This window comes from Perissodus microlepis, chromosome 17, assembly GCF_051167445.1.
Source record: "Perissodus microlepis isolate ML-2025 ecotype Zambia chromosome 17, ASM5116744v1, whole genome shotgun sequence".
Taxonomy (NCBI): domain Eukaryota; kingdom Metazoa; phylum Chordata; class Actinopteri; order Cichliformes; family Cichlidae; genus Perissodus; species Perissodus microlepis.
Window position 1 is genome coordinate 10,888,892 of NC_140477.1, and position 27,936 is coordinate 10,916,827.

General features: G+C 39.9%; 1 protein-coding gene across 3 annotated transcripts in view; it reads right to left on the reverse strand.

Moving 5' to 3' along the window:
* Window positions 1-27,936, reverse strand: part of plxna4 (plexin A4) — a 248,709-nt gene that overhangs the window by 72,572 nt on the left and 148,201 nt on the right. For all 3 annotated transcript variants that reach the window (XM_084909874.1, XM_084909873.1, XM_084909875.1), the window contains exons 5-7: window positions 22,216-22,316; window positions 4,764-4,887; window positions 1,562-1,715 (exon numbers count right to left, since the gene is read on the reverse strand). In XM_084909874.1, the coding sequence (XP_084766000.1) occupies window positions 1,562-1,715; window positions 4,764-4,887; window positions 22,216-22,316 (379 nt within the window). The remainder of the gene's footprint in view (window positions 1-1,561; window positions 1,716-4,763; window positions 4,888-22,215; window positions 22,317-27,936) is intronic.

The window sequence follows — 27,936 nt, forward strand, 5'->3', positions numbered from 1 at the left end:
GTATTTGGTGTGTCCTTTTGTCTGGCACTAATGAAGGAGTTCATGTTTAATTCAACAGCCCATCCACACATCTAAATGCGCTCTCTCTCTTTCTAGACTACCTATGTGTCTCTCTCTCATCCTCGCTCTATCTCTCTACCCAGGGCTCTTCAATTCCTTCCACATTGCAACTCCTTCGTCTCCCTCGTGTCTGTCCCCCATCTCTCCAACAAAGGAGGAATCATTCATCAATCACAGTAAAGCACCACTGACAACGGATCTGTCCTAATTAGGCCACCTAAATGTTACCTTGAAGCCTGCTAACACTATCTCTCCCCGCCTCTCGTCACTTCATCCATTGCTCTCCCTTTTCCCTCTTTCAACTGAGCTTAGACTAATGAGTACTAGTAAAAATTGAAGATAAAAGACACGAACATTTGGAATGGTTTCCTCTCCCTAAAACAGGAAAACCATATGTTTGTGAGAGTGGAGGGTGACAAGCAGTCGGTAGGGAGAAATGCTGTATGGATCATTTGTGGATGACTCAGAGTACATATTTGCACATCAATGTTTGCATGACTGCAGCATTACCAGCTTTACATGTGACATAGCAAACATTGAACAAATGTTTTTTTTCAAATTCCCCAAAGCACCCCCAGGCTCCCTTTCAGCTGTACATGTACATGTGTGCTGTCTGTCTGTGGATAACTTTATTGAAATGATTTCATATGTCTGTTAGGCACATATATGTGTGATTCTTCTGTTCTTCTGTTCTTGGAGCAACCGAGGAATAAAGAAAAACGCGAATGTGTATCTTTGCATTTGAATCCATTATATAAACAATGTAGAAACTACTTTTTTTGCACGACGCGCAAACAGTTGAAAATATCTTCTTTAGAGTCTTTCCATCATAAATGGTAGCATTACAGCCGAATCCTAATATTTTTTGTTCTCTATTTCTTCTTTTAGAAAGAAAAATCAAGGGATTGCAATTTCATTATCTCAACACGAGGACACGTAAGCGTTGGTGAAGGATCAACTGCCTGCAGACAGACCTTCCCAGATGGGAGTTTTCTCAATTAGAACAAGCTTGGCCACCCAAGAGAGAGAAGGACAGGGTTATCAAAAGAAAAACTCCATGTAAATGAAAATGATCAGTAAGGCAGTGGTACACAGGGAAACTGTCCACAGAGATTATATTATCTCTAGGCTACACGTTAGCTGAAATGCTGTAGTAAAACCACGCTGTGAAGTGTGATTTTCTGCTTTTTACACCGAGGTTAACTAGGGTCCCATAACTCCCTCTAGAGCGTATTCATGTTAAGGTAGGCGAGAAGAAAAATCCCACATTCCGACAAATAACTAATGTTCATTCAATTACTAAACATATCCTAAGGCAGTGCTTCAAGGCCTGCTGAGTTACTGATGGCAATGAGAAAACAAAAATTCACAGAACACTCATTGCCCTAGGACAAGCATGCTTCTGACAGAAGGGAGAATATCCAGATGTGCATGTACCTGAAAGTCATTCAAGTCCTAATCTAATACGTGATGACTCCAGTCTTCTTCTTCTTTTTTTTACCTTTGTCAACGATTATTCGTGGCATTTCCTTTTCAGCGGGCGAGGAGCACTTTATCCGATTTCCCTCCACCAAGCCATTCATCTCAGCCAGGTTCTCAAATGTACAGTTGACACCTGCAGAGAGTTCTGGAACATTATGGGCTTCCAACACCAACTGCAGAAAGGGAAAGAAAAGTGATACAAGCCGTCAGATATGATAAAAGAGATTAAGGCCAGCTAAAGCTAACACATACATGAGAGCACGAAAGCCAGTTTAAAACATACATGATGACTCATATCCAGGTGCATTTTATAGCTGCCCTGCGGTCTAAGATAAACAAGTGAGACAAACAAGATAAACAAGCCCTAAATGTAATTTTATGGCTGACACACATCTGTGAGAACTTCACATTTTCAGATATGACTGCTGAGGAGGGAACTCATGCAAGGTCACTGCAGAGTAAAGATCAATCAGCACAGTGGCCAGAGGGGACACTGGGAGGGTTCTTGAATCAGGTGTCAGGTGCATATCCTGGCTGAATGTCCACACAACATGGACACCCTCTAATGCATTAAGACATAAAACTGAAATTAGTTCCATCTTAACAGGCTGTATCCAACTGCCAAGAGCACTGATACCTTTCTAGTCACCTTTCATTATGCCTTGTGGCATTGTATGAGCTACATTGATTTTTCAGTTCCACAGTAAATTCCTTGCTGTCTGGCTCTTTGAGAACAAAAGGTGTTGTGGTATAAAATGTTTTGGAAAAGGTGAATAAAATGATAAAACCAGAAAACTCAAATTCAAAGTAAAACTCAAAGTGCAGGATGAACTATTAGTGAGAAGATGAAATAGTGAGAGTGCTGGCACACAGGGTGCTGGACAGCAAGTGAAAAGAAGACTTGAAATAAAGAATGCAAATTCCTCCTCTTCATTTGAAAATGCTATGTAAGCTCTTTCAGCTTCTCAGGAAAAAAAGGCTTCAGGTGAACTAGTGACAGTGGGAGACAGAAAAATTACTCCGTGGATAAAAGGAAGAGAAAAAAAAACAGACTTGGGGAGGCAGATGGAGAGGGGTCAAGACCGAAATATACATACTGACGGAAAACTGTGTCTGCAAGGGGGCTTTGGTCCAGGCATTGATTTGAGGCGTAGCCTATAGTAGACATGCAATGTGGTGTTGAAAGCTGCCTCAGCGCCAAAGAAGGGCTGACCTGAGCTGTTTTTATATTGCTATTTAATGGGTACTGGTGCGAATAGATACACAACATCCAGCATAAAGGTGGACACTGCATGACTTTTCTCTGTCTCACCTCCTTTATTTCTCTTCTTCTTTATTTATTTTTCCTTTTAAGAAGGAAAGGCGGACAGATGTAGAGTTCCTTCAATTACATTTAGAGCCGAGCCGCAGCAGTGATGCATGAGTATGGAAATAACATACTCATCTTTAATAGGAACAGCCGACAAATGCGCGCGCACAAATGACCTCCGGTAGTTTATAAAACACCATGCCTGACGCTGAGAATATGTGTTGCTGTTCATCTTAGATGGGTGAAAAATATCCTCGCTGCAGAGAGGATTTATTCAAACGCAGTCAACGCTACAGAGAAGACTGACTTAAACTTTATATCTTCTTATGTTTATTATTAAGCAAGCTTTAAATCAGACATGATTGTTTTATTTATGACCTTTTATGTCCAGAAGAGTGACATAAAAGTAAGATCTAAACTTAAGAGTACATTATTGCTGCATCGCATCTGGCATATAAAAAAAAAAATCTATGGAAATATCAACCATATAAGCAACAATTAGCTCTTAAAAGCCCAGATGCAATAGAGCAATTTCGTTTTATAATAACTTCCACTCGTGAGGCAGATCCATAAGGAGTCCCTTAAACTATTTGCTCAGAAAGTTATTTTCTGGAGCTTCTGGAGCTTAGAAAATAATGGCTTCGTCTAGAGTAGTTCCAACTTCAGCGGTGATGTTTACCTGTTTCTGTCAAGAATTTCTAAGCCTTATCTTTCTCAACAAATATTTAAGAACAAAAAGGTCAAACAAGAGCCTTTGTCTGTTAGGCAGAAGCCCCTGGATGGGATATGTCTGGCAAAAGGTTAAACACTTGAAAGGCTTGAGCAACAACGCGCGCGCACACACACACTTATAAATATCATTTTTGTGTTGCAGAGGAATTCTTCAAAAAAAAAAAAAAAATGCAATCCGCACGTGACCCTTGATGCAATGGAGATCTTTCATGCTGACTGCACTTTACGAGTTAAAATTGCACCACCGTGTTAACCTCTGATGCTGGGTACAGTAAGGTAAGTGGAATATTTATACTATATAACACACAGTGTTACTGCAGTACTTTCTAGTAACGTCAAAGATGCTGACATTTAAAAACATTAGCCTCTTGATCCTGTTCAAATCAAAGAAAAAAAAGATTTTGTGTCGTGGTGAAAGCTGACAAGGGGATACACCGAGATAGTTCGAGCGCTTGTGTTTCTCCAGTTTCTGCAGAGACATATTTTTGTTGCAATGGATCACAGCCTCTTTGCACACCAATCAATACACTTAAACAATAAAAAACAATTCAGACCCTTTAAATCTGGCAGCTGTTTGAGAATGAAACATCCAGGGGGAAAAGTGGTGCATTTGGCTGCTAACAATCACAATAAACACAGCCGAGCTAAACTATACTCTGTCAATGATTGTTGACATTTGTTGGGAGACCATTTCGTTGGACGGGATTGTAAGTTGTGAGGTCGGGATTTGAGGAATGCCTGCTGGCAGTCAGTAAAATCATATAAAGCACGATTACAGAGTTAAAACAAGCTACTAATCAGTATTTAGAGCGTAATTCCACCATATTACAAATTATGCTTGAGAGTGTGATTTTGTCAATCTGCCAGACAAGATATTCTCACCAGCAACTTATTCAATTATCCTCACTTTCTATTGCAATGTGGCTCCAGTAAAGCAAATGCACGTTTGGCTGCTAAAAATATTCCATATTCAGTCAGAGAAAGATATATTTAATTACTTCAATTTAAAATGTGACTAAATTTAATCTTCCAGGTGACACAAAGAGGAAACTGATGCCTGATAGTATAGGACATGTAACACACACAGGGAAAAACCACAAGGTTTGCGCATCTAAAGCCCCAAACAAGCCTTTGTTTCCATTTCAGGGTATCTGATTCAGTGAATTTGTTTTCCACTCACCGTGACACTAAACTGGGACACGGAGATGTTGTTTGGATGGACACTGAGACGCACACACTGCTTGATGTCGGATGCAAAGCGCCGGGGCTCTGATGAGCGCTCACATTTCTCCTTTCTGGCACACCTGGAAAAAGAACAACAACAGGGAGTGTTATTCGTGGAGACAAATACACACATGCTTATTGGCATATGCATGCCTGCAGTAACCTGACCAGGGCTTACCCCTTTCCACCTGTTGGCATCTGGGAAAAAGAGAATGTCCCTCCCCGACAGTTGGTGCTATACACATTTATCATATTTCCTCTCTGGCAGCGTACCAGCCTCAGTGTTCAGTGAATGGAAGGCTGGTCACCACAGGGCTGGGAGCAGTTACATTTAAAACAATGGTTGCTCTATATGTGGAAGTGGAGACGGCCCATTGGGAAAGAGGTAGTAGTCCTCTTCTTTGCAAAGTCATCTTAATGACTGGCATTCATGGGCAGTGCCAAATGCAGGTGGATATGTGGATGTTGTTTGGGACGTGGGATAGATTACTTCTGTCTAATCCAGTAGAATACAGCGTTTTGGGGAGCTGGAGTACTGGACCATTTGTGGTGTAAGAGGAGTTTACTGACTCATGTTCCAAAAACAATCCCTTGATAGACTACAAGGTCATTTCCCATAGCTGGGCGATCTAAATGACTTCGTAATTAAAGGAGTATGAGAAGCGCAACTGGTTCTCACCAAAACTGCTGCAGTGGAAAGTTTTCACATTAAAAATTCCAGTAGAAGTGGCTGGGAAACACAATTATTTAAACTGTTGTTAAATATATGCTTATCGAGAAATTCTAAAAAAAACAGCCCCAGACTGTAATATCACCTCAACCTTCTTCTCTACACAAACACCCACATGCTCTTGTTCTAATCGAATCCCCTCATAAACTTATTCAAGTTTAATCCCCTATTGATTCAGACAAAAACTTTCTGTGCAATTAACAACCTGGAAAATCCAGAGAGCGCCCTAAAACTCCTTTAGAGGAATAAAAGGCTGAAAAGAAAGAAAGAGGCCTTAATGAACGAATGAAAGAAAGACTTTCGAGGTGGTTGACGTCTGAGATACAGTAATACCTTATGCAGAAAGAGGCTTTTTTCTCCTGAATTGGACAGACAGAAGGAGGGTGGGTTTTGACCTGACATGAGCATTGTAAAGTTAAGCGGCCTAACGTGCTGCAAAGAAGACAGACAAAGAAAATGAAAAGAAATAATCTGTTCGAGAAAGGCACAGAACAGGAGGAGGGGTAAAGAGCGCTGCCGAGAGAGAAACAGAGAGAGAGAGTGTGGAAAGGAAAGCACAAGAGAAGCACGACTTAAAGGAATGCAACCATTGTTGGCTTTCTGTGAAGCTTTCCCTTCTAAGCTGGTTTGAGTAGGGGTTTAATCGCTTCAGGTTCCTTTGTGCTTTTCAATCACTGATGTCTGTGCCTCCTCTTCTAGCACTGATTTAATAAGGCCGCATCATATAAGTAAACCCCCAGGCAAACAACCCACATAACCCCCCCCGCCAAAAAAAAGCACACTTTCACCGACAAACACTGATCAACCACGACATTAAAAGTGCTGACAGGTGCGGTGCGTGACATGGATCATCTCATTAGCATGCAAAGTTCTGTAGGAAAACCTTGGGTTCTGGCATTATGCGGATCTTACTTTGTACTCTGACAGATACCACCCACGTAAACACTGCTGCAGACCAAGCAACACAATATCGGACAGGCAGTTTTAGCTTTGCAGCAACATTCAAAATTAGATATAGTGTTGCATGTGTACCATTGGCTTCTGTTTTGATTCATATTTTAAGCAGCATTCCAACTTTTTTGGAAATAAGGTTCTAAATACTTGCTTTGTATGCGCTTTTGTGCCCATAATGATGTTTGTCTTTGTGAGCATTCCTTAACAGTGTCACGGTACATTGTGTTTTGGTAGAAAAACATGCATTTCATGCCAAAATCGCTGGCTGTATTGCATTATTAACATTAACTGGCACAATCTCTTTAAGTGAATCATCACTATGCATGATTGCCTCATTACTAAATTCAATTCAGGCCTAATACATTTAGAAAATGTTCAACAGATAGAATAATTCCTTAAAATTTCAAAGAAGGAATTACATGTCCTCTCACAAATGACACATCCTTGAAGATGAACTGACCGACCTACATCTGCAGTTGTTGTTCTTCCTTCCCCCCCCCCCTCTTCTTTTCTATAATATAGTAACTCCAATCTCTACAGCACAGTTACAGTGAAAACATTGCAGAAAAAGTCACCAGACTTTTCAAAATGACCAATAAAACAAACCCTAGTAGCATTTTGATTTATGAGGGATAAGCTCAGGGTTGATAAATATCTGCTGTCCCTTGCTGAACCTTATTATGACCCAGATTTATGACATCATCTTTATGAAACTCTTGCTGCTGTAAATGACAGTGGTGGAGAGGATGATGACGATGTAGGAACACAACAGTAAAGAGAATGAAACAGAGTAAACAGGACAAGATGCAAGGATGTATAAATGCTGATTTTGCAGTGAATAACACTTTCAAATTTTACAGTTTTCTTTTTATGTGTTTGTTGAATTGTTTATTTTTGTCCAATATTCACATCTACCAAGATTTGCAGCTGATGTTTTATCATCCGCAGGACTTATAACGCATCTTAATGCAGTTATAAGACATAACGATGCGGTATGAGTGGATGGTTGCAACAACAAGATCTGGCATAGCTGGACTGGGACTTGTTAATACAGGATTATGAGACAAGGTATGATCCTCTACTTTAAAAAGTGGACAGGGGGCAATTTGTTTTGGTTGTTATGTGCAGTGAAGATGGATTAAAAAAAAAAAAAAAAATCCTGACTCACTGAATTTAATCTGCTATAGATTAATTTCACACCTATAGAGAAATATAGAATACATATAAGTATTTGTACTCTGTAAGACCACATTATTCCAGTAAATCAAATCTGTTGTCATGTGTAAAGTATGATGCCAGTGATTAAAAAAAATGAATACAATTAATTCATTTTTTAATTACATTTATTTTCAGGATTATGTGTTTTGTGACAGTCCTAAGAAAAGTGCAGAGGTGTTGAAATACTGCAGCTCAAACATCGCCGCCTGACCGACACAGCATCAACACCTTATCTCTCACTACAAAACACACAAAGATGGTTATTATTAGCCATCATTTTGTGATGATCAGTTTCATTCATGATGACTGCTGTTATTCTAATAGTTTGATAGCAATTAAATGCCTGCCTTTGTTATTTAACAGCTGGGGTTAAGGTAATAGCTCACTGAAACATAACTAAGAATATTTACAGGAGGTTTGTAACATTTCATTTGCATGTGATTACCAGCTTTTATTAATAAACTGAAAAAATAAAAAGATAGAAGGAATGGAGAATTCTATTTTTTCCAGGACTTTGAAGGGAAAAGTCACTTTCACCTTGGTCAAAGTGAACATTTTACTTTTGCCTTCAGCCCTTGCATCTGCATGAGATGCTATTCGTTTGATGGAAAGAGATGCTTAACATTGAGAACACTTTTGTTTTTTATATATCACAAACAATCCTGCTGTATTTACTTTTTAATTTTATTTTTCTGGTTATTCACAAGTAGCCCTATCTATAATGTGTGAGTAAACTGAAATAGCTTCTGTTAATGTTGAAAATATTTTTCATGATCACAATTAAATTGGTTTTTGGGTAGATCATCAGACATGTATCCAAGCTATTCAACATCCCTCAACTTGTTTACTGATCTTCTGTTAAGCTGTTTATGGGAAGTGTGGGTCTATAAATGTTGCCAAAGACAATGTTATAAGATTGTTTGTTGTAAAGCTACTATTTAAACAAAGAGTACGCACTAAATCACAAGATGAACTAGAAAGAAAGGGTCTCTTTTTGCAAGAGTGTTTCTAATTTCTAGAACAGTTTCACTTTGGCTTTCTCTGGCCTTGCAGGAACTGTATATTGCATCTCAATTTCTTAAGGTCACAGAATTGCTGAGCAGGTTTAAAAAAAACAAAGGGGTCAAATAATGTCTGTTTGAGTTCAACAATGCAGAGAAAGTGACTCAAGAGAAGAGGGAAGCTACTGATTTTTTAATCTACCTTCCTAATAATGGGCAATAGAGCTGATGTCTCATTTTTTTTGTGTTCATCGAGATCACTGGCATGGTGGAGGGCTACACCAACAAAACACAGGCTCGCTCTAGAATCAGCATTTTCTTAAAGCACAATGCAATGTCACCCACCAATCACGCAAACATTCAGATCAAATGGTTCATCTTCCACCAGCACACAGTCACAATTCATGCATACCAATGCTCTGTTTAGTTTGATTAAAGAAAACCTCCTTTTACTTTATTCACTCCCAGCAGAGAATCCTACTGAGATGCTAGTGGGTGACCAGTTAACAGATGCATATGAATATTTTCATTTACCAAATGGTCTTGCATCCTGATTGAATCTCTAGCCAAAGCATAGGATAGCTACACACATTGGCCATGTCCATGCCGGGAGAGGGGAGAATTTATCTGGCCGTTTGGTGACTTGGGACTTTACTGAAAGGATGTTTAAGATAATGCCTTACATGGTTTAACTGATGTAAGTGATGGGCATTATCAGAGGAAAGCACTGGATAATTGTTTTCAATTACGTTCCACGCGGACCCTGAAAGGAAAGAAAGATTGCATCATTTGTAACAATATGCAACAATCTCACCCTTTTGTAAACATCAAAGAATAGAACATTTAGAGGACCCCCGAGATCAAAGCGATTTAGATTTCAAATAGCAGTCATAAAAAGCTTGACTCGGGCTATCTTTTCCCTTTTTTTCCCAGAGAATTAGACGTCCAACATCTATTCATTTGGATAGTAAACACTGCTGTTGTGAAGAGCTGTTTGACTGACTGGCAATGACACGTTATGAAAGAACAAGCTGAAAGGATTAGATGGGCCCTGAATGAAAACTAATCTGCACTCTTGTTTCTCCCAGCCTTTGATAAGGTGACACAATTATAGAGAGAGACTGGGCAAAGGGCACAGAAGGATTTTTTTTTAGCTTTGGCAACTGTTGATGAGGCTGTCACAGCTATTAAAAGCAAGACAACCTTATGGACAATACATTTCACCACAAAATATTTATCGTAGCTACAGTATTGTATGCAACATATGCATACAAGCCAGAAAAATAGATACATAGTCAACACTAGGAGATGAATTAAAATGACATGCATATGATTTTACCATGTACCATTTAGCTTAAAAAGGTGACATGATTGATGTCATGTCATCGCAAAAACACAATGGGCAAAGGTAATATCAACTGTGTACAATATTCCTTTGTACTTTAAAGCATTAAATAAGGCACATTGTAATGTCACTTTATTATGAATTAAAATACTTAAATTTGATAGGATTTGTTATATATTACCCACAATTTTTTGTTATATTAACTGTTGTTTGTGGTGATTCGATGCCCTACAAATAGGCACTCTGTAGTCCAACTAAAAACCAATTACTGTGCTAACCATGCATCATCAGACACCATATAGAAGTCTATACATACTAATAGCCTCGGCCTATATAAAGTACCTTAGAGCAGGGGCTATGTCACAGTGATTCAGTCAAATGACACTTCAACATTTAAGGTGGCTACATCTCACACTTGCACATGTGACCAAACACACGAACGCAGCTGAACACACACGAACACACACAAGAGTAAGCGTACCTCCTCCTGCTATCATTAAGAGTGGTGGTCCACAGAGCAGAAATCCGCATGAAGGGGCTGGCGGGAGAGTTATTACCTGGCCCACTGGCCATGACCCTGTTACTCCGGTTTGTGTGAACCAGTTTGTGTGCACACACGTGCACACACAGACACACACACACACACACACAATCTGTCTTTTATAAGGCCATACTTGAAGACACAGAAATTGCAGAATCTCTGCCCCAGGTCTAGAAATCTCTGAGCTATCCCCTTTTGCATACCACTGGTGCAAGAACACCAACTGAGTAGAAAATTATACAGTAAGACTGCTCCTTTGCACAGGTTTAAAGCTGTATGAGACTTTTTTTTAAAATAACCTATTAAAGTATATATAAACTGCATACCGTAAATATGTAAACAGTTAGAAATGCTTTAATATGTGACCACCAAAGACTATCTGATGACAAAATATTTTTGCTAAACATCGTGATACCAAAGTGCTCACAAAGCTCACAATTTGGATATAAAGTCGCTGCAATATTAAATTCTATAATAGGGTCAAATGTAATTCGTGATGGATGACCGGAAAACAAAAAAGTGAGGAAAGGAGAGGCTGACGTCACCAATATTCTAAATGGGTGTCATTAGCTCAAACTCCTCCAACAACCTATAAATCTTAAAACACAAAAAAACCCCAAAAAAGATGCTAGCACTAGGCGGTGATTAGATTTGGCAGCATCAGCCCTGGCCTCCGGGCATCAATGAGTTTGTTTCTCTGCCATGACTTTTAGTGCTATGCAAATTTAGCAGTAGTCAAAAGACACGGCAACAACGTCCTACTCTCTCACTTCCACACACTAACAAACAAACAGTCCCCTGGTAGAAACAGGTGGTGGTGACATGATGTGACAGGTTTATTAGGCTGTCGTTTTAATCGTGTTTGATGTGACTCCTGGCCCAGATAATGCCATTAGACCATACCAGGTATGCTGGTTAGCTGAGTGCATGTGAGAAAGGCAGAAACCAAGTAATTAATTTGTGATATTATACTTTTTTAAACCTATATTGTTTTACTTTGTCACAGGAAGTCTTATGATTATCATCTTTAAGCACCCATAGTGAGCAAAGCAAATGCGATACTTTAGATGGAATAAAGTACGCGATGGATTTAAAAGCCAATACTGGAACAGTTTTGAAATGGCTCACATATCACTGTCCTGTTACTACATCAACACAGTTTGACTTGGCATTCATAAAATAGAAGCCCAGACAAAGAAAAGCATTAGTTTACTATTGCTGTGCATCTACAGTATTTCCAGAGGTGTTTTCACGTTTTAGGTTCCATGTTGATGTTTTCATACTTGCCTTTAAGGGGGACAGCATAGTTCTTTTCAATGGAGTTTCAACAGTGCACTCAGCTTTCATCTTTATCTACAGTACATTGTATTATTTTCCTTCATGTGTGCAACTATAGATAGGGGCATATGATACTGTTGATTCAGGCAGTCGATATACAGCCTGTGGTGTTAAGGTGTGTTTATTCACGGCCACAAAGCTGTTTCTAACTGGGAACATTGACAAAACAAGTACATGTATGACATATTTAAAATGAACCCATCTCAGAAAGCACTGCTTTTGAAATGGTCTTGCCTATTGCATATTCTCAACACAATCTCATACTTTACTGTGAACATTTCCTTTTTGCCTAGTCTCAATTTGAGCTAACAAGGAGCTAGTCCATGCCGCATATTAATAGCTGGCTTTGTTCACTGTGAGGAGCACGCTCATCATCTGAGGTATGCATGAACAAAAGAGCACAAAATATAGCTCAACTACTGAGTAAAAAATAAATAAATCATACCCCACAATCCCAAATTTGGATAGCAATCACACCAATTTTTTTGCATATAGTCATCTAAAATCAGCTAATTACACATAATATTTCAATACTAAATATGGATCAAGCGATTCAGCCTTTCAATGTATGATTTGAAGTGAACACACTGGTGACATTAATGCTGAAACATCAGTAGGGATTACTGTTGGATTATATAACAAGATTATTATGTTGTGACTTAGCTCTTGTTGCCATAGAAACAGCTATGTGACGGGACATGTGAAGTGATTTACCTGAGTACGATTTCCCAGAGGTGATCTCTCATATGGTCTGTGTGTGTGTGTGAGTGTGTGTGTTTACCCTCACATCCTCATCAAGATTACCTGCTTACAGAGTTTAGTTTACTTAACCAGAAGATTCCTAATCCCTCCTCATTTTCGCTGTGAATTTATAATCAACCTCTTTCTCCCTTCCTGAGTTTACCTCATCACTTGGAATACATCACCATATATCTTTACTTCCTTTGACTCTTGCCATGTCTCTCATTCAATCCTCTCAGTCTTATGTCAGTTCCTGTGTCTGGTTCATGCTCTGCCAGACAAAGGCAAGACACCTTCACCACTATGAGGGTGTGCTTATGTCCATTTCCCAGTGTCTGTGCTTCCCTGTGTGTGGCAGAGTGACAAAAGGTGACAGTGAGCAATGGTCCTGACTTAAAAGTGGGTGTGCTTGCTTGCGGATGTGTGTTGGGGTTAGGTAGATTGGTGTGTGTGTGTGTGTGTGTGTGTGTGTGTGTGTGTGTCTTCACACAATGATGGTGACAGTTGAGAGGGAACTGGGATGTGCAGAATTCCGTTCCGTCCTGATGCCCCTGTCACTTCTTGGCCTTGTTCCCTTCCCCTCAACTTCCCTTCGCACCCACCAAGAGGTGAGGGTGAGGGGTGAAATCAGTCGCCCATACACAGGGGGTGGCCATCCTCCCCTGGGCACAGACATCAGAGCAATGCCACAGATCCAAGAATCTCAAGATCAAAGAAACAACTGCATACATTTGACTCTGAGAGTTGGTCAAGTCATCTTTAGGACTTTAACAAACTGAGTACAACTTCTTAAACACTGATCTTAGCAGTGCATTAAGAAGTGATTGAAACAAATTTCAAATAGCTCGCGTCTATATATCTATATGATACAACAATAAGACTTTCTAGCCATTTACCTTCACTGGAGTCCTATCAATGACTGGATATGCTCATACAGTCTTTTCAGAAGATGAATTTTATAAAGACTCCATTTTCTCTCAGTTAGCTTCTAGCTGTACAAAATATATTTACAAGCACATTCACAAAATATATACACCTCATAGGCATAATCAAAAAGTTCTGTGAACTCTAAGATGACTGAAACGGGACTTCTAAAAAAGCAGAAGTGCAGGCACATGGAGAACAGCATAACTTTATGCACCTCATATATTGTGCCACTTCCTCTTGGGATAAACTGGTGCCAGATATTGAATACTGTTCTTAAAACATGCAGGCATTCTACACGCTTTCATCCAATAATTTCCAGACAGCGGGGGGAACACAAATCATTAGATGTGAGACATTATATGAATTGCATAATAGCGTTAACGCACAGTCACAGACACTGACACCACAGTGCTATAATCAAATAATTCTTGACTGTCATCTTTTCTTGTATGCCTTTCCATCTCCAATTACACAGATACCAGGAGACATATTGGATAATTGTTTTAGAGTATATTGAGTATTCCTGAATATTTGTATCATGGTGCCATCATTATCATGGGACACATTATATTACATTGAGACTTGCTTTGTGATTGCAACCCTAAAAGACTAGACTGCATAACATCACTGCTGTTGTAAAAAAAAGAATAAAGGGATGTATTGGAATTAATAGAATTTCAGCCTACTTGATCTTGGGAACACTGCAACTAAAGGTGCTTAAAGGTGTTAGCCCAACTGCTAAATTTGATGCCTTTTAATATTGCAAAAACTTTGTTTTTGTGTTGACAGTCACTGTCCCTGCTAACAATATATTTCAAAGCACTTAGAGCTGTCCTCCAGGGGCAGGTTAGTGGTCGTTGCAACCAAACACAATGAGTCTATGGCGGCATGCTAATTGTGGCACTGCAGTTTAATTAGCATTAGTGCGGCATACCACAGTAATGAGCATACTGAGGTAATGGATGGCTGTGAACACAGCGACAGGTAGCGGTGGTGTAGAATTAATGTGTGGGTGAGAGAGGGGAGAAAGACAGAGAGAAAAAAACGTTCAACGGATCTGCCAATTAGCTTTTCCCTCCGAAAAGGTTATTCGTTTGACAGCACCAAAGATGTCTTGGGAATACAAAGGATTGAAGGGGCAAGAAGCTTGCAGCATGACTTGCAAGTTTTATCAGCCATTTTGTGTTTACTTATGACTTCCTGAACTTTTTGTATCAGCCTAATAAGCTTGTACATATGCTAGACAACTGTTTATGGAGACGTGATTGTGGGACACTGGCATACAACTGCATAGAAGCATTTAGATTTATGTTATCCTTCATTTACTATGAAACATAGTGGTACTCTAAAGACAATATAAGTTGTGGGCTTGTAAAACTTTACAAGTTTCAAGCAAATTGACACTTTTAGTAGCAGTATCATCTGGGTCCACTGATTCATCAGGGTGCCCCAGTATAATCACAGTTTACCTGTAGAGATTTACTACTGGTTGTACTGACAGATCTTATCTGATAAGCTAGAACATGACATCTGGCTATTGCCAGAAGCATGACATTACAACTCCCATTCCCATTAGTGTGCAAAAATCCCAAGCCATCTCTGATTTCTTTATGTTTTGCTCGCAAAATTAGAAACAGATGCAGTGATTTATTTAAAAATATTTGTAAACTAGAAACTAGTGTTTCAAATATCCATCCATCCATCTGCTTCCACTTATCTTTTTCAGGGTCGTGGGGGGTGCTGGAGCCTATCCCAGCTGTCATAGGGCGAGAGGCGGGGTACACCCTTGACAGGTCGCCAGTCTGTCGGAGGGGTAACACACAGAGACAGACAACCATTCGCGCTCACATTCACACCTATGGGTAATTTGGATTAATCAATTAACCTATCCCCACAAGCTGTTGGGGGGATAGTGTTTCAAATATATAAATGTAAACAATTTTTTAGTTAACAATATTTGGTATGACGACTTTTGTTTCTCAATACAGCCTGAACTCTTTTTACACTTTTTAGATGTTAGCTACCTTTTATTCTGTTCTCTGTCAAGATGATCCCACACTGCTTCAATAATTTTGTGGTCTGGGCTCTGTCCATTGTCACACTGAAAAATTATGCCATTGCCAATCAGATACTTTTTCGATGGTGTTACATGGCAGAGCAAAATCTGAAGTTACTTTTTTGCATTAATAATTCCATCAGTTTTGACAAGATCTCCAGGACCACTGGTTCAAATGCAGCTCCCGAACCATGACAGTCTTTAGCCTCCACAGATGGCTGTAAAAACTCACTGTACCTCTCTCTTGACCTGCGTACATATTGACGATGGTTGAACTAAAAATTTCCAATTTGTTGTCACTGATTTTTCATCCAATTCTTATTTAATTTGACATACCTCATCCTGTTCTCCCAGTCTTTATAATTGGCTTCTTGACAGCCACACTTCCACTGAGACCATTTTCAATGAGGCTTCAGTGAAAAGTAGATGGGTCAGTTGAAAGGAGTTGCATCTCCTAGGACCTGTGTCAGGTCTTTGTTGCATTTTTTCCTCATTTCTTAAGGAAATTACTTTAAAATACGAGTCATCTGCTGTAGATAGTTTTTTAGACCTGGCACTTCTAGTTTTTGTTTAAAAACGCTTTGGGAATACCTTCTTAGTGCAAAAATGTTTTTATGCCTGTCATATAATGTTATCTATGGTCATTTAATAACTAAATTAGTATCAAACAACTAATTCAGAAAGACCGGTGCATAGAAGGAGAAAAACTTTTCTTAAAAATATCTAAAAATATATACATATATATTTTAAAAATACATTTAACTAAGCAACTGAGAACAAATTATGTTTTTGTGACAGGCTGGTATTAACAATGTGTTAAATACAATTTAAAATATCTTTGCAAAGTTGTTTGTTATGTGTGGAAATAACAATGATTCATCTCTTGAATTAAGCAACTTTTTTATGCTTGAATGATTCATACGTAAGTGTTAAGTGGCTTTAAAAAAAACCCAAAACCAAAATCCCCTTCAAATAGTCAGGCACAAGGACTGGATTGAAAATGGGTGGAAAAAGCAGCCAGACACCAACTTCAAAAGACTTTGAGAAAGGCTGAAGAACAACACCACTTTAAAACTGACAAGGAAGTCTTGCTCCATTGAAACAAAATATAAAGAAGTGAAGGGTGGTTCAAGATTTTTTCATAGTACTGTGTAGTGCACTCACACCTGACACAGATCAAAGGGGCAAAAATATGCAAAAATAAAAATGTAAAATAGAGTAAAACACATTTAAAATTATGATAAATAAATAAAAAATGCACACTGTAAATGGACTAGTGGAAGTAACGGTAACACATACGAACGTGCCCAGGAAGAATATAGTGTATGATAACTCTGCTGGAGATGGAGTGTGATTTGAATGGTGATAGTGGAAAGAGGTAAGAGTAGGAGGAGAATAAGAAAATGAAAAAGTGAGAAAAGTGACAAGGAGAGAGTGATTTCAGTGCTCTGGGAATATTGCCAATATCACAGCCAAAAGCAGAGATTGAGATATGTCAAACCAATTATTAATGTGAAGATATCTCAACATTAGCACGACTTGTTTCGAATTGACACTGATATCACAGAGGAATGTGTGATATTCTCAAAATCCATGCCAAATATGATGACATTCATTTTGACAATGGTACTTCTCCAAATATGGTTTCCAATCTGTCTGGCTGTCATGCACGATAGGCGTGTTGACAGCGTAGTTAACCACTTACAAAACTGACAGCTGACAGACTGGCATTACAGGGGGTAACATAACCACAACGTGGCTGTAACATTTTGTTATATTGGCTCCCTGCAGAAGTGCTTCTGCTTTACTTGGAAGGGTTGATGTGTGGATGGAAGTAACAGAAAGCTTAATAAGCCCTATCAGACTAGCATGTACCAAAAAAAACAGTGTAAACACGGTTGAATATAACAAGTATTGACTAATTTGTCAAATTCTGACATTTAAAGATAAATCTTTTTAAAAGTGACTTGTTTTGAAAGTGAAATGTTTTCACTCTGCAGCGTAGAATAAATCATGTAATGCATGCATGTAGGAATGCATTTATGGTTGCTTCTGCCCATATGGATACGGGAAGCCTATAATATGCTCACTCTTCTGTAGGAGGCTTTCCCCTGATTGACAGTGTGTGGTATTCGATGTCAATGGTAAAAGAGTAGGGGGGAAAAAAAGGAAAGGATGAAAAGGTGGAGCTGCTTCGATTCAAAACTTTCCTTTCACCTGCTGAGTTTGACAGGCATTAGCATACGTTTTGCATCTTGGCAGAAGATGGCATGAGACGGCCGAGTCGGTTTAGTTGACAGGTGAGGCTCAAGGTTTAGTGAGTTTAGTGAGGGAGGGGGGTATCTGATGTAAATTTTGATGGATCTAAACATATATAGTGGGGTTTAAGGGATTTTGGAAATAGTGGGATAAATGGAAGCATATGTCTTCACGCAGCCGTGTGCATTCAAAGTCAAACGTGAGTAATTATTGAAGATATTTGTCTTTCTAAACAAATGGTCAGTGTATGTCAAGGACATGACTGCTATCAGAGAAGCAGAGACACACACACACACACACACACACACACAACTAGGTGCACCATCCACTCCTGTTGATTTCCTCTCCTGTAATATTGATTGCCTTTCTCCTCTTCCCCTGGTGTTCTCTCTAACAGCTCCTCTCACCGATCTATAGAGTAAATAAAGGCAATGCTGATAGAGAAGGAGTGTGTATATGTGTGTGTGTGTAAGAGAGAGAGAGAGAGAGAGAGAGCGAGAGAGAGAGAATGTGAGTGTGTGTGTGAGGGAGTGAGAGAGAGCAAGAGAGCTTGCAATTCTGTTTTTTCTCGGACCAGTGAGGTGATTTCAAGGTTGATTGGAAAAACAAACTATCTGGAAGAACACTTTTGAAGAGGAACTGCTTGCTATCCTTCCACTCAACACCCCTCTTTCCAGCACAAAGCGAGTGTGGGTGGGAGACCGTGTATGAGTCTGAGCTCTTCCTGGTTCGGCCCTTTTGCTATACCTTTGCTATATGTTATTAGGCCTTTGCTATGTGTGTTCAAGTCTCTGGTCTGTTGTCAGTGTACTAGGCCAGGTGCTTGCTTTTATCGTTTGTAAAAATATCTTCAGGCTTGGCCAGACCAGGAAAAAGCATTTCACAGGATAGCACTGCATTGAGTGTGAAGGCAGACAAACACACAAGCTCTATATTCCTATATTTATGTTTTTCCCTGCAGACTTTTCCTGAGGCTTTACATCATTAAACTGTTGTCATTTGCTTACGGAGCTTACTGGTTTTTACTTCATGTCATAATGCTAGGTTAATCACTTCTTTGATTGAGCAGGACTTGTGACCGGTCACAGAGGGAAATGGAGGATTTTGTGCTTGTCGTTAAATCATTACTTTAGTAAATATGCCGCATACAAGCAGATAGGCGAAGGTTGCAAGCTATACAGGCTTGTTTTGGTTTTATTTAACAGCTTTCACAATTAGAAAATATGTTTGAAAATGTGCAAACTTTACTGTTCAGTTTTGAGCTGTTGTATACTTAGTAAACAACGTATCAGTCCTTTTTGACTAAACTACTTCTTTGAGCAACAGTACTTTATGTTCAGAATCCACCGATCGACTCTTGCATGCAGCTATCCATCAATAATTGTTCCTTTTTTGTGTTACAACAGAAATATGGTTCAGCCAAGACAATAAAGCGGAGGTGAGTGAAAACCAAAAGAAAAACGTTAAACATTTCTGTCTTCTGAATATCAAACAGTTCAGCTTTCAATTGCTGAGATGCCTGAAGAAAAGTGCTTTGGATGAGCCATGTGTGCATTTTTGTGTATGAGTGTACCAGACCTACACAACAAGGACAGGCTAACAGTCATGCTACCTTGCAAAATAAACCCTAGTTCTCCCACTTTCTTTATCCTTCAGCCTATTTAACTTGTAAAGCTTCCTTTTTTGTTTTGGATAATTGAAAAGCGGCCATACAAAACGACTATTAAAAGTATAGAAAACTGGAAAAAAGGACATTTTAAAAATACTCTCGAGAAAGTATTACATTTTATTGAGAACTACTGCTAAATGTGAAGATTGGCCATGTGTCTGTGTAAACACTTTTTCTTTTTGGAGGTCTGCTGGGATGTTATCTATCAAGCTGTGAATCAAGCCTGTTAATGGCTTTGCACTACTACTGACCTCACATTAAATAAAGTGGGTAGGAAGGAGTGGAAAGATACATACGCAAATATTAACAGACTGCATACATGCTTCAGGACCTTCAAAGCATAATTTTCAAGCCCATGTCATCTCAGTGGATTTTTATGTTTCCAGACACATAATTATTTTCCAATTATCCTCTAGAGACCATTAAAAGTAACATGTTTATGTAGACTACAGAGTATATTATGGTGTGTAATGCATTTGTATCTACACACGCATATTTGCATGAGCGACAGCACAATCCATGCACAGCAGTCAGTAATTAGTTGTCTGTGGTGAATTAGTAAATATACCCAACAGCTACATCCATCCTCCATTGTTTTAACATGAAGTTTACAAGTCTGTTATTAAACTTTGTTTTGCAATTTTCTCAAACATAATCAAGAAAAAAATCAATGGTTAGGAAAAAAACACAGCAATAATGTAAAGAATATGAAGTTATCCTAGGTGCTGAGGCCTAAATTTGGTAAATTAGGGAGCTATACAATAAATAAATTAACAGGCTAATAAAACAACAGCAGTGGTTGCGGCAGGAGTATAAAGTCCTGTCTACCCTGTGGTCGAGGTGGAACTCGGGGGGGTTTCAGTTACACCAGGACCAAGTTAAGAATTCACATGCTGGGTAAGGGGGATGGACTTTGAGAAAGGTGAACCTGTGGTCGATCAGTCCCAATGGGTTGTGCATTTTACATTTTGTGCCTGTGTGCTACCGGCCTGTCTAAATGACAGAATGTGTGAGTGCTGATGGGTGCGCACAGGCTCACACACCAAACACAAACTCACATGCACGCAGCACACCTGTAATCTCTTTTTCCTGCCCTTGTGATGGTCAAACGTCTAGACACCTGAGATCGACTCAAGAGGCACTTTGGTTATTTTCTCGCTCTCTTTGGGTTCTATTCTTGTTTTCGGTGACTTGACACTAACTCTCAAGCAACAAGGGCTTGTGTGTGAGTATTCGTGGCTTATATGTGTGTGTTAAGACAGAGGTGAGCTGAAAGGGCTAAGTGTGACAGACCAATCTGTAACCACCCATTTCCTCTGACTGTTAGGATCTTAATGGGTTTGTAAGCACACATAAATCCATACTTAAACAGTACATATTACCACACATAGTGAATTGGTAATCGTGATAGAAATTAAATGTATGGTTGGAATTACTATATGTGTGTGACCTTGCTTATAATTTCTAATATGTGGCGCTCGAATGAGTGTTCACAGGCTGCATCCTATGTGCATCCTCTATTTTTATTTCTTATGTTCTGTTGCACAAACAGATACTTTTTTCGCCCTCCTTTCAGACACACTCACTCCCTGATCATTGAATATGTCATGATATCCTTGATACCTTGAGTGCTTCTTAGAATTTGCCAGTATCTATTCTTTACTATTCTGTTCCCTTAGCTCTCTCTTTATGACCTTGCCATTCATCTGTTATTCCCTTCATCTGTCCATCTTCACTTCTCTGCAGCTTTCAGTATGTTCCTCTCACACTCACCCTGCTACCCTGCCCTCACTGTGTCCTCTCAGTGCCAGCAGGGATGAAGGTGCTAAATGTACTCAGTCTCACTGATACACACACCTACGCACATTTACACACACTCTACCCCAGGGCTAGAACCAACACAAGAAACCAATTTTCAATTTACAGTGGAGTGGGAAATCTCCCTGCCCACAGCAAGCACTATCTCCCTCCCATCTTGAGGGACAAGGGTTTGACAGCAGCTGGGGTGTTTGCGAATTTGTGCTTATCTATGTGTGCAAGGAAACAATGAGGGAGACAGTCTTAAAAGCAGGAGCAATAAGAAAAGAGAAGAGGAAGGGGAACAGGGCGCAAAAAAAGTAAATCATTTGTTTTTAATGAACTAATCTTGGAGATGTCATTCAACAGTTTTCTACAATAAAAGAAGCTATCACTTGCCTAGCGTCAGCTGGGCTTGGTGCCCACTGGCAGTGCCCACCAGTATCTGTGCTCTCACCAGGTTCTAGTTTCAGGGGTAGTAAACAATGCCAGTGGTTAGGTTTGGTAATGGATCTAAAGGGTGGGGTGGGGGGTTGTTGGCAAAAGGCTGATTCCCCAGGAAAGCAATCTGAGACTTGGCCTGCGCTGGCTTCAGGTGTCCCTAAAAGCTAAAAGACTGCAAAGGATGGAATGCTGGGCATGGACCCAGGCGCCACATAGAGGTAGGGGAGTCTAACAACCCAAAACACCCTCAAAATGTCTGGTATGTTGGAGGCATAACAAATGAAAGAGAAGCAACTGAGCAAATATAGTATTTGTATGCATCAGGGGTAAGCAGGAAAGAGAGAAATGCATGTGTGTTTAGGTCTGAGAGAGTTCTAACAGGACTTACATGTTGTGCAGAACACACCAGCCACAGTGGGGATCTCCGGATCCAAGACATTCGCTGCAGGTTGTGTACTGACCACACGCCTCCACTGGGATCCTCGACAGCTGCAATGAGATACAAATATCATTAACATACAGCAGAAAGCTGTGTGGCTGCATGAATAATGCGAGGATGAGCAGAAATACCAAAAGGAGAACATTACCACAAGACACAGAGAGGGCCTGAAACTAGTGAAAGTGATATATAATATTCCGACACAAAACAGAAACACTGTGTTCAGGTTTTGGCAGAGAGACGTAATGATACATTTTCAAGACATCAAATAAGAAAGTGCAGTGAGCAGGAATCTTTGGATAATGGTGTCATAGACAGCTTCTTCAGATCAGCGATACTGCTGTTGCAATCAGCAGTATCTGTCTGCTGTATGGTCAAGGTAAGTGTAGGTGCACAGGTGACGGTGATAGTAACGCCTTTTACTGAAAACATAATATATAATACATTGTTACAGAGTTATTGTTTCCATCTGGGATGACTCAGATCAACACAAAATGATCATTAAAACAATTATGTTAGTTAAATTGTCTCTATTAAACACAATGACATCATGAAGATGTGGAAGAGTCAATCAAAGCCTTCCTTTTGTCTTGATTTACGCAACAGCCCGAAAAACAAATCCATCTAAAGCACTAGTTTTACCCACTATACTGTATACACACATTAACCATAAATTCTTTTAGTTTCATGACCGATTTCTATTAAAATGTTATTTCTCGACAGCTCCCCCGTTGCTCCGATCGACCTCGTTCCATATGGGAAACTTGGCCACTTGGGACAGCCGTCCATCCATTATGATGTATAGCCTTGCCAATTCAAAGTGGCATTGACTGGCACTGATTGGCATGGGCCATGAGTGACCGAGCACAAGGGGCAAAGCTGAGGTATATCTCGGGCTGTCCCCCTCCTCTTGTCTCCATGGTAACCGCATGGTGCAATAATAGGTGTTGCTGGCACTTTTGATAAATGAGCCGTCATTGGTAGATGACCGCTGTCACTCGGGCTGCTCTGTGATGACAGCCAAGAAAGAGAGACAACATCGTCGGTGTTGGACCGATGTGGGTAAAAGGGTGCACGTGTGCCTGCATACTTCTGGAATTAATAAAAAATAGTGGAAAAAAATTGTTAGAAGATAGGTACAAATAATTTTTTTTGCTTTTAACATCCAAGTTGAGTTTCTTCAACTTTTTCTCTCATGAAACTCTAAAAAATTGTTTCTTTTATTTTAAAACCAACTTAACATAAAGGAACTAGAAGGCTACACTATCACTGTGTGTCACCCAGCGATAGTATACATCCACTGTATGATTTAAACCACTGGACCTAGTTTCAAGAAAGTCTCAAAATTTGGCAGTCACTTTGGTAACACCCCAAGCAATTATTGTACTATTTAAATGAAAAGGGAGACAGTTAAAACAGATGCAATGTCCAATGAGATATAAAAATGCATGCTGTCATATCTGTTATATTCATTAACCGACTCCTCAAACTAAACCACAAATGTCATGCTAATTCATGCTATGAATATGATTAGACAAGAAAAATAATATTCTATCCTACATGTTTGCTATTTTTAACAAGTACAGGTATGGCTGCCATCACACAATTGAATCTATGGGGTGCATGTGTCATGTGCAACACGACTGACTCATATGGTTCCCTGTTCAGCTTTTAATTGGCTCTTCAGGGGCAGGGCCAGGACACCTTTACCATTACAGGATTCTCCAGTGCATATTTATTAAGGATTCTTTGAGTGATTCACTGAAGATTTATCATGGAGAGGACAAAAGTAAGTCTCTTACATCAAAATACTCAATAGACTTATTATACCTTTGCTGAATACTAAAACCCATTATCCTGGATTCCTGAGAGACATTACATTTGTAGCAAAAAGAATTACAAAAATATAGATAGAGAAGTTTGAGTAAGAGGTCAGCTCAAGCGCAACTTGCTAAAGAAAACATGGATTTCATGCCATGTTCGCAAATACTAATGCAGTCATGGTGAGTACTGATGTAATTTAGGTCTTAAATCAACCACCTACAATATGAACTGAGGATCAAACTGTTTTGCATACTGCTCTCTCTCTGTGTACCTCTGGATATATGAGATGTAATTATACATGTCGTTGCAGCACATTTTACTGACTAAATTCCATATTTGAGGGTATGAAAAGGACCATAATTAAACCATGCAATGTAGGGCATGACAGAATGTAACAAGAGATCAGAAATGCCTGTGCCTAGTGGTATCTCTAAAGCGCAGCCTGCCACTGACGGCGGTTCTCACTGTTGGACTATCACACAGCACATCTCTGCCTGACAGCCTCTCTCAAATAATAATAATAATAAAAAAAAAAACCCACACAAGTCAAGTCAGTTTTGCTCACGCTGATGGTGGAAGTCATATTTCAAGACATATGCACACTGACGCACAAGAACCACAGAGATCCACATACAGTACTGCTGGAGTCATGCAGTGACACATGACGGAGAAACTCTTAAAAAACATACTAGTGCATTGTTCCTTCTCTTTCTCGCGACATTTATGCATCTTTGCAAGTACTATAAATAGCATACTCGCTTGCAAACACACACACATACACACACATTCTAAAACAGATTCACACACAGCTGAATAAATTCAGAGGGGGCGTATTTCCTTGTCAAAGTCAAGAGGAATCCAGCTTGCTATTACAGATTAGAGACAAAGCACTTCTGTGTGCTAAGCTTGTGTCTGCTCTGGGGAAAAAAAAAATAGCTAGTATTTTTTACCTTCCCTACTGTGTAGAGGCGTATTTGCATTAGGTAGATAAAGAGAATGAGTTTGAGATGGAATCGGGGAGATAGTGGAGAAATGGTGTGTGCACATGATCAAACTCAACACTGATCGTCATTGCACGGTGCATCTTGCAGGATAGATTTCCTGCTTTCCTGTCACTCTCCACCGGGCCTGCACCTCCTCCTGCAATCCAGCACTGCCTCGCCCCACTGCCAGCTAAAATAAGCTCTAAGTCACTGAAGAGAAAGGCCATTGTGATAGCCTATAGTGGGATTTCAGCTCCAAAAAGCCTTATCGTAAGAGTATATGAAAGCACGATTTCTCTTTGCCGGTGCATGTGCGTATTTATGTCATCTACGTGGCCGTGACACGCCATCACGTGGTTTGTCACCTTGTGATCTGCCATAGAAGCTAAGCACCCAGACAGAACTGTAGCAAAAGATGCCACCGTATCTTTACAATTTAACACTTCATCAGTGGCAGATATGCTGATACACACATCGCCCACAACTATACACCTACACAAAAAAAACCTCACATGGAATTAAACTTCGATTATAATGGAATGAACCTCCTGATGCCTATCAACGCCTCAGATGCCTGCATCTGGGGAGATGGTTTTATTGAACAGATTAAACATACACACAAACAAAGACAAACACACACCACCATTCAGAGCATGGCAAAAGCGATGGGTGCCGATGTGGCTCCTCTGTTCCAGAGCACACATCCTGATATCATTCATTCTCCCTCTGTTTCTATCTGTCTGTCTCTGTCACTCAGATGCTCTGAGGTGTGTAAGATCATACATTCATCATCTCTCCAAAGCCTCGCTCCTCTATCGGACACACACACACACACACTTACTTTAGCGAGCAATACTTTTGTCTCCTCTTTTATCAAAAAATTGAGGGATTTGGTGGCTAAACGACCCAATGCACCCCTTGTCCCTCTCATCTCGATATCACATTCATTTCATGCTATCTTCTTCGTGGGCTTTGCCAGTGAGACGACCATTACGGCTCGCAGTCTCTCCACTATGACCGTGCTATCATATCAGCAGGGATAAATACAAAGGATGGGGTGCATGGCATTTATAATTCCCTCCGTGTTTCAGGTGAGTAAATGACAGCCATTACACCCTGCACTCTCCCTCCTTTCACAATAGGGAGAGATGGAGGCTGCTGAACATAATCGTGCTTTTTAAAAAAGGCAGAGATCACAGAAGTACTTGATACCCTAATGTGTGGGGAGGAAGATGAAGACGCACTTGATCATTTACTGTGGTGGCACAATGGCATCAAATTATATATGCAGTTTATATATGTAAGATGGGTATCAAGGGAATTGGGGTGTCAGGGTGGGGGCCTTTGCATCTTCAAATTTTTACTTTAAAACCTTAATCATTCCACTAAGGAAAGACTGTCTTTGTTTTTCTTTGCTCCCTCTTTTACTCTGACTCCCCTTCTTCTTACACAATGCCAGGGGCATCCAAGTCAACCTGCAATGGGGAAAGTGATCATTTATTAAATCGGCAGAGACTTTTATTATCAACTAATTCTTCAGCCTAATCTCTATTGCTCTCTTTATCCCACTCTTTTCCTGCCCGCTCCACTTGTAATTAAGCAGGGATTCCACCTGCAGCTAAACTAAACCACTCCAAATGAACAGAGAAAGGGAAATTAAAGTGATAGCCCAATCCTGCTTCACAGCCTGTAGGGCACACTGAACTTCTCTTATCTTTTCTCTTCTTCCTCCGGGCTAGCTTCGTCTTTTTCTCCTTCCCTGGTGTGAGTTTGTTCATTAGTTCAGCACAGTGTTGGCAATCCTTTTGGCTGGGAAGCAGAAATTAACAAGAAATAATGTGCTAAATGTAAGTCATGTGGTGCTTTTTGGTTATTTTCAAACCAACACATTGCTGTGCATTTGAGAACGATGTATTGCTTCTTACAGCAGAAGAAAGCAAAGCAGTGCCAGTGTGCATGCCACCATCTGTATTGTTTTAAAGTTTACAACTCAAGCTTTTTCAACTCCCCTCAAATACACCCACACCCACCCAGGGTAAAGCTACTGATCATTTATTCCAAGTGGTCAAGCAGCATTTTGTTTCTTGCTTACTTCGCCTTATAAATCCTGAATGTTTTTCTCTTCTAACACAGAATGTGAGGTGATGCTTCATTTGCTTCAGTGTAACTTCCTTTTTTGTCTTTCTGTATCGCACCTCCAACTGGATGGAGGCAGGATTGAAGTTAAAGTCAAATGAAGCGAGGGACACGTCAACGATCCACTGCCTCGTCACAGCTGACGTCCCACTCAATCTGTCAGCCACCAAACAATGGTATTATATCACAAACTCAGCTAACAGAGCGGGCCAGTGGCTGCAGGTGCAATATTGGTTTCATTTGACGTTCCAGAGGTTAAATGACAAAGCCATCTATTGCACTGTCAGGATTGTCAGCTTAAGACAAATGACTCTGTTACAATCAATCATTTTTATTTATCCTATCACTCCAAAGACAGTGAGCCCTCCATTCAAAGAGAGGAAAAAAGCAGGTGAACAAGCTTGAAACAGTTTAGTTTATGCTTACTTAAATTTGGAACCAAGGTTTAAGGGCAAAAAGCAAAATCATATCAGCCACCTCATCCGAGGAAGGTCCCGGGTTCGTATCAAGGCTAGGGCCTTTCTCTTTGTGTCTACTTGGGTCCTCTCCAGGTATTCTGCTTCCTCCCACAGGCCAAAAATATGCATGTTAAGTTAATTAGCAATTCTAAATTTACAGTGAGCATGAATGCTTGTCTGTCTCTCTATTAGCCATGCACCAGATTGGCAAACTGTCCAGGGTGTACCCTGCCTCTCGCCTTATGACAGCTTCAACACCCCCACAAGCC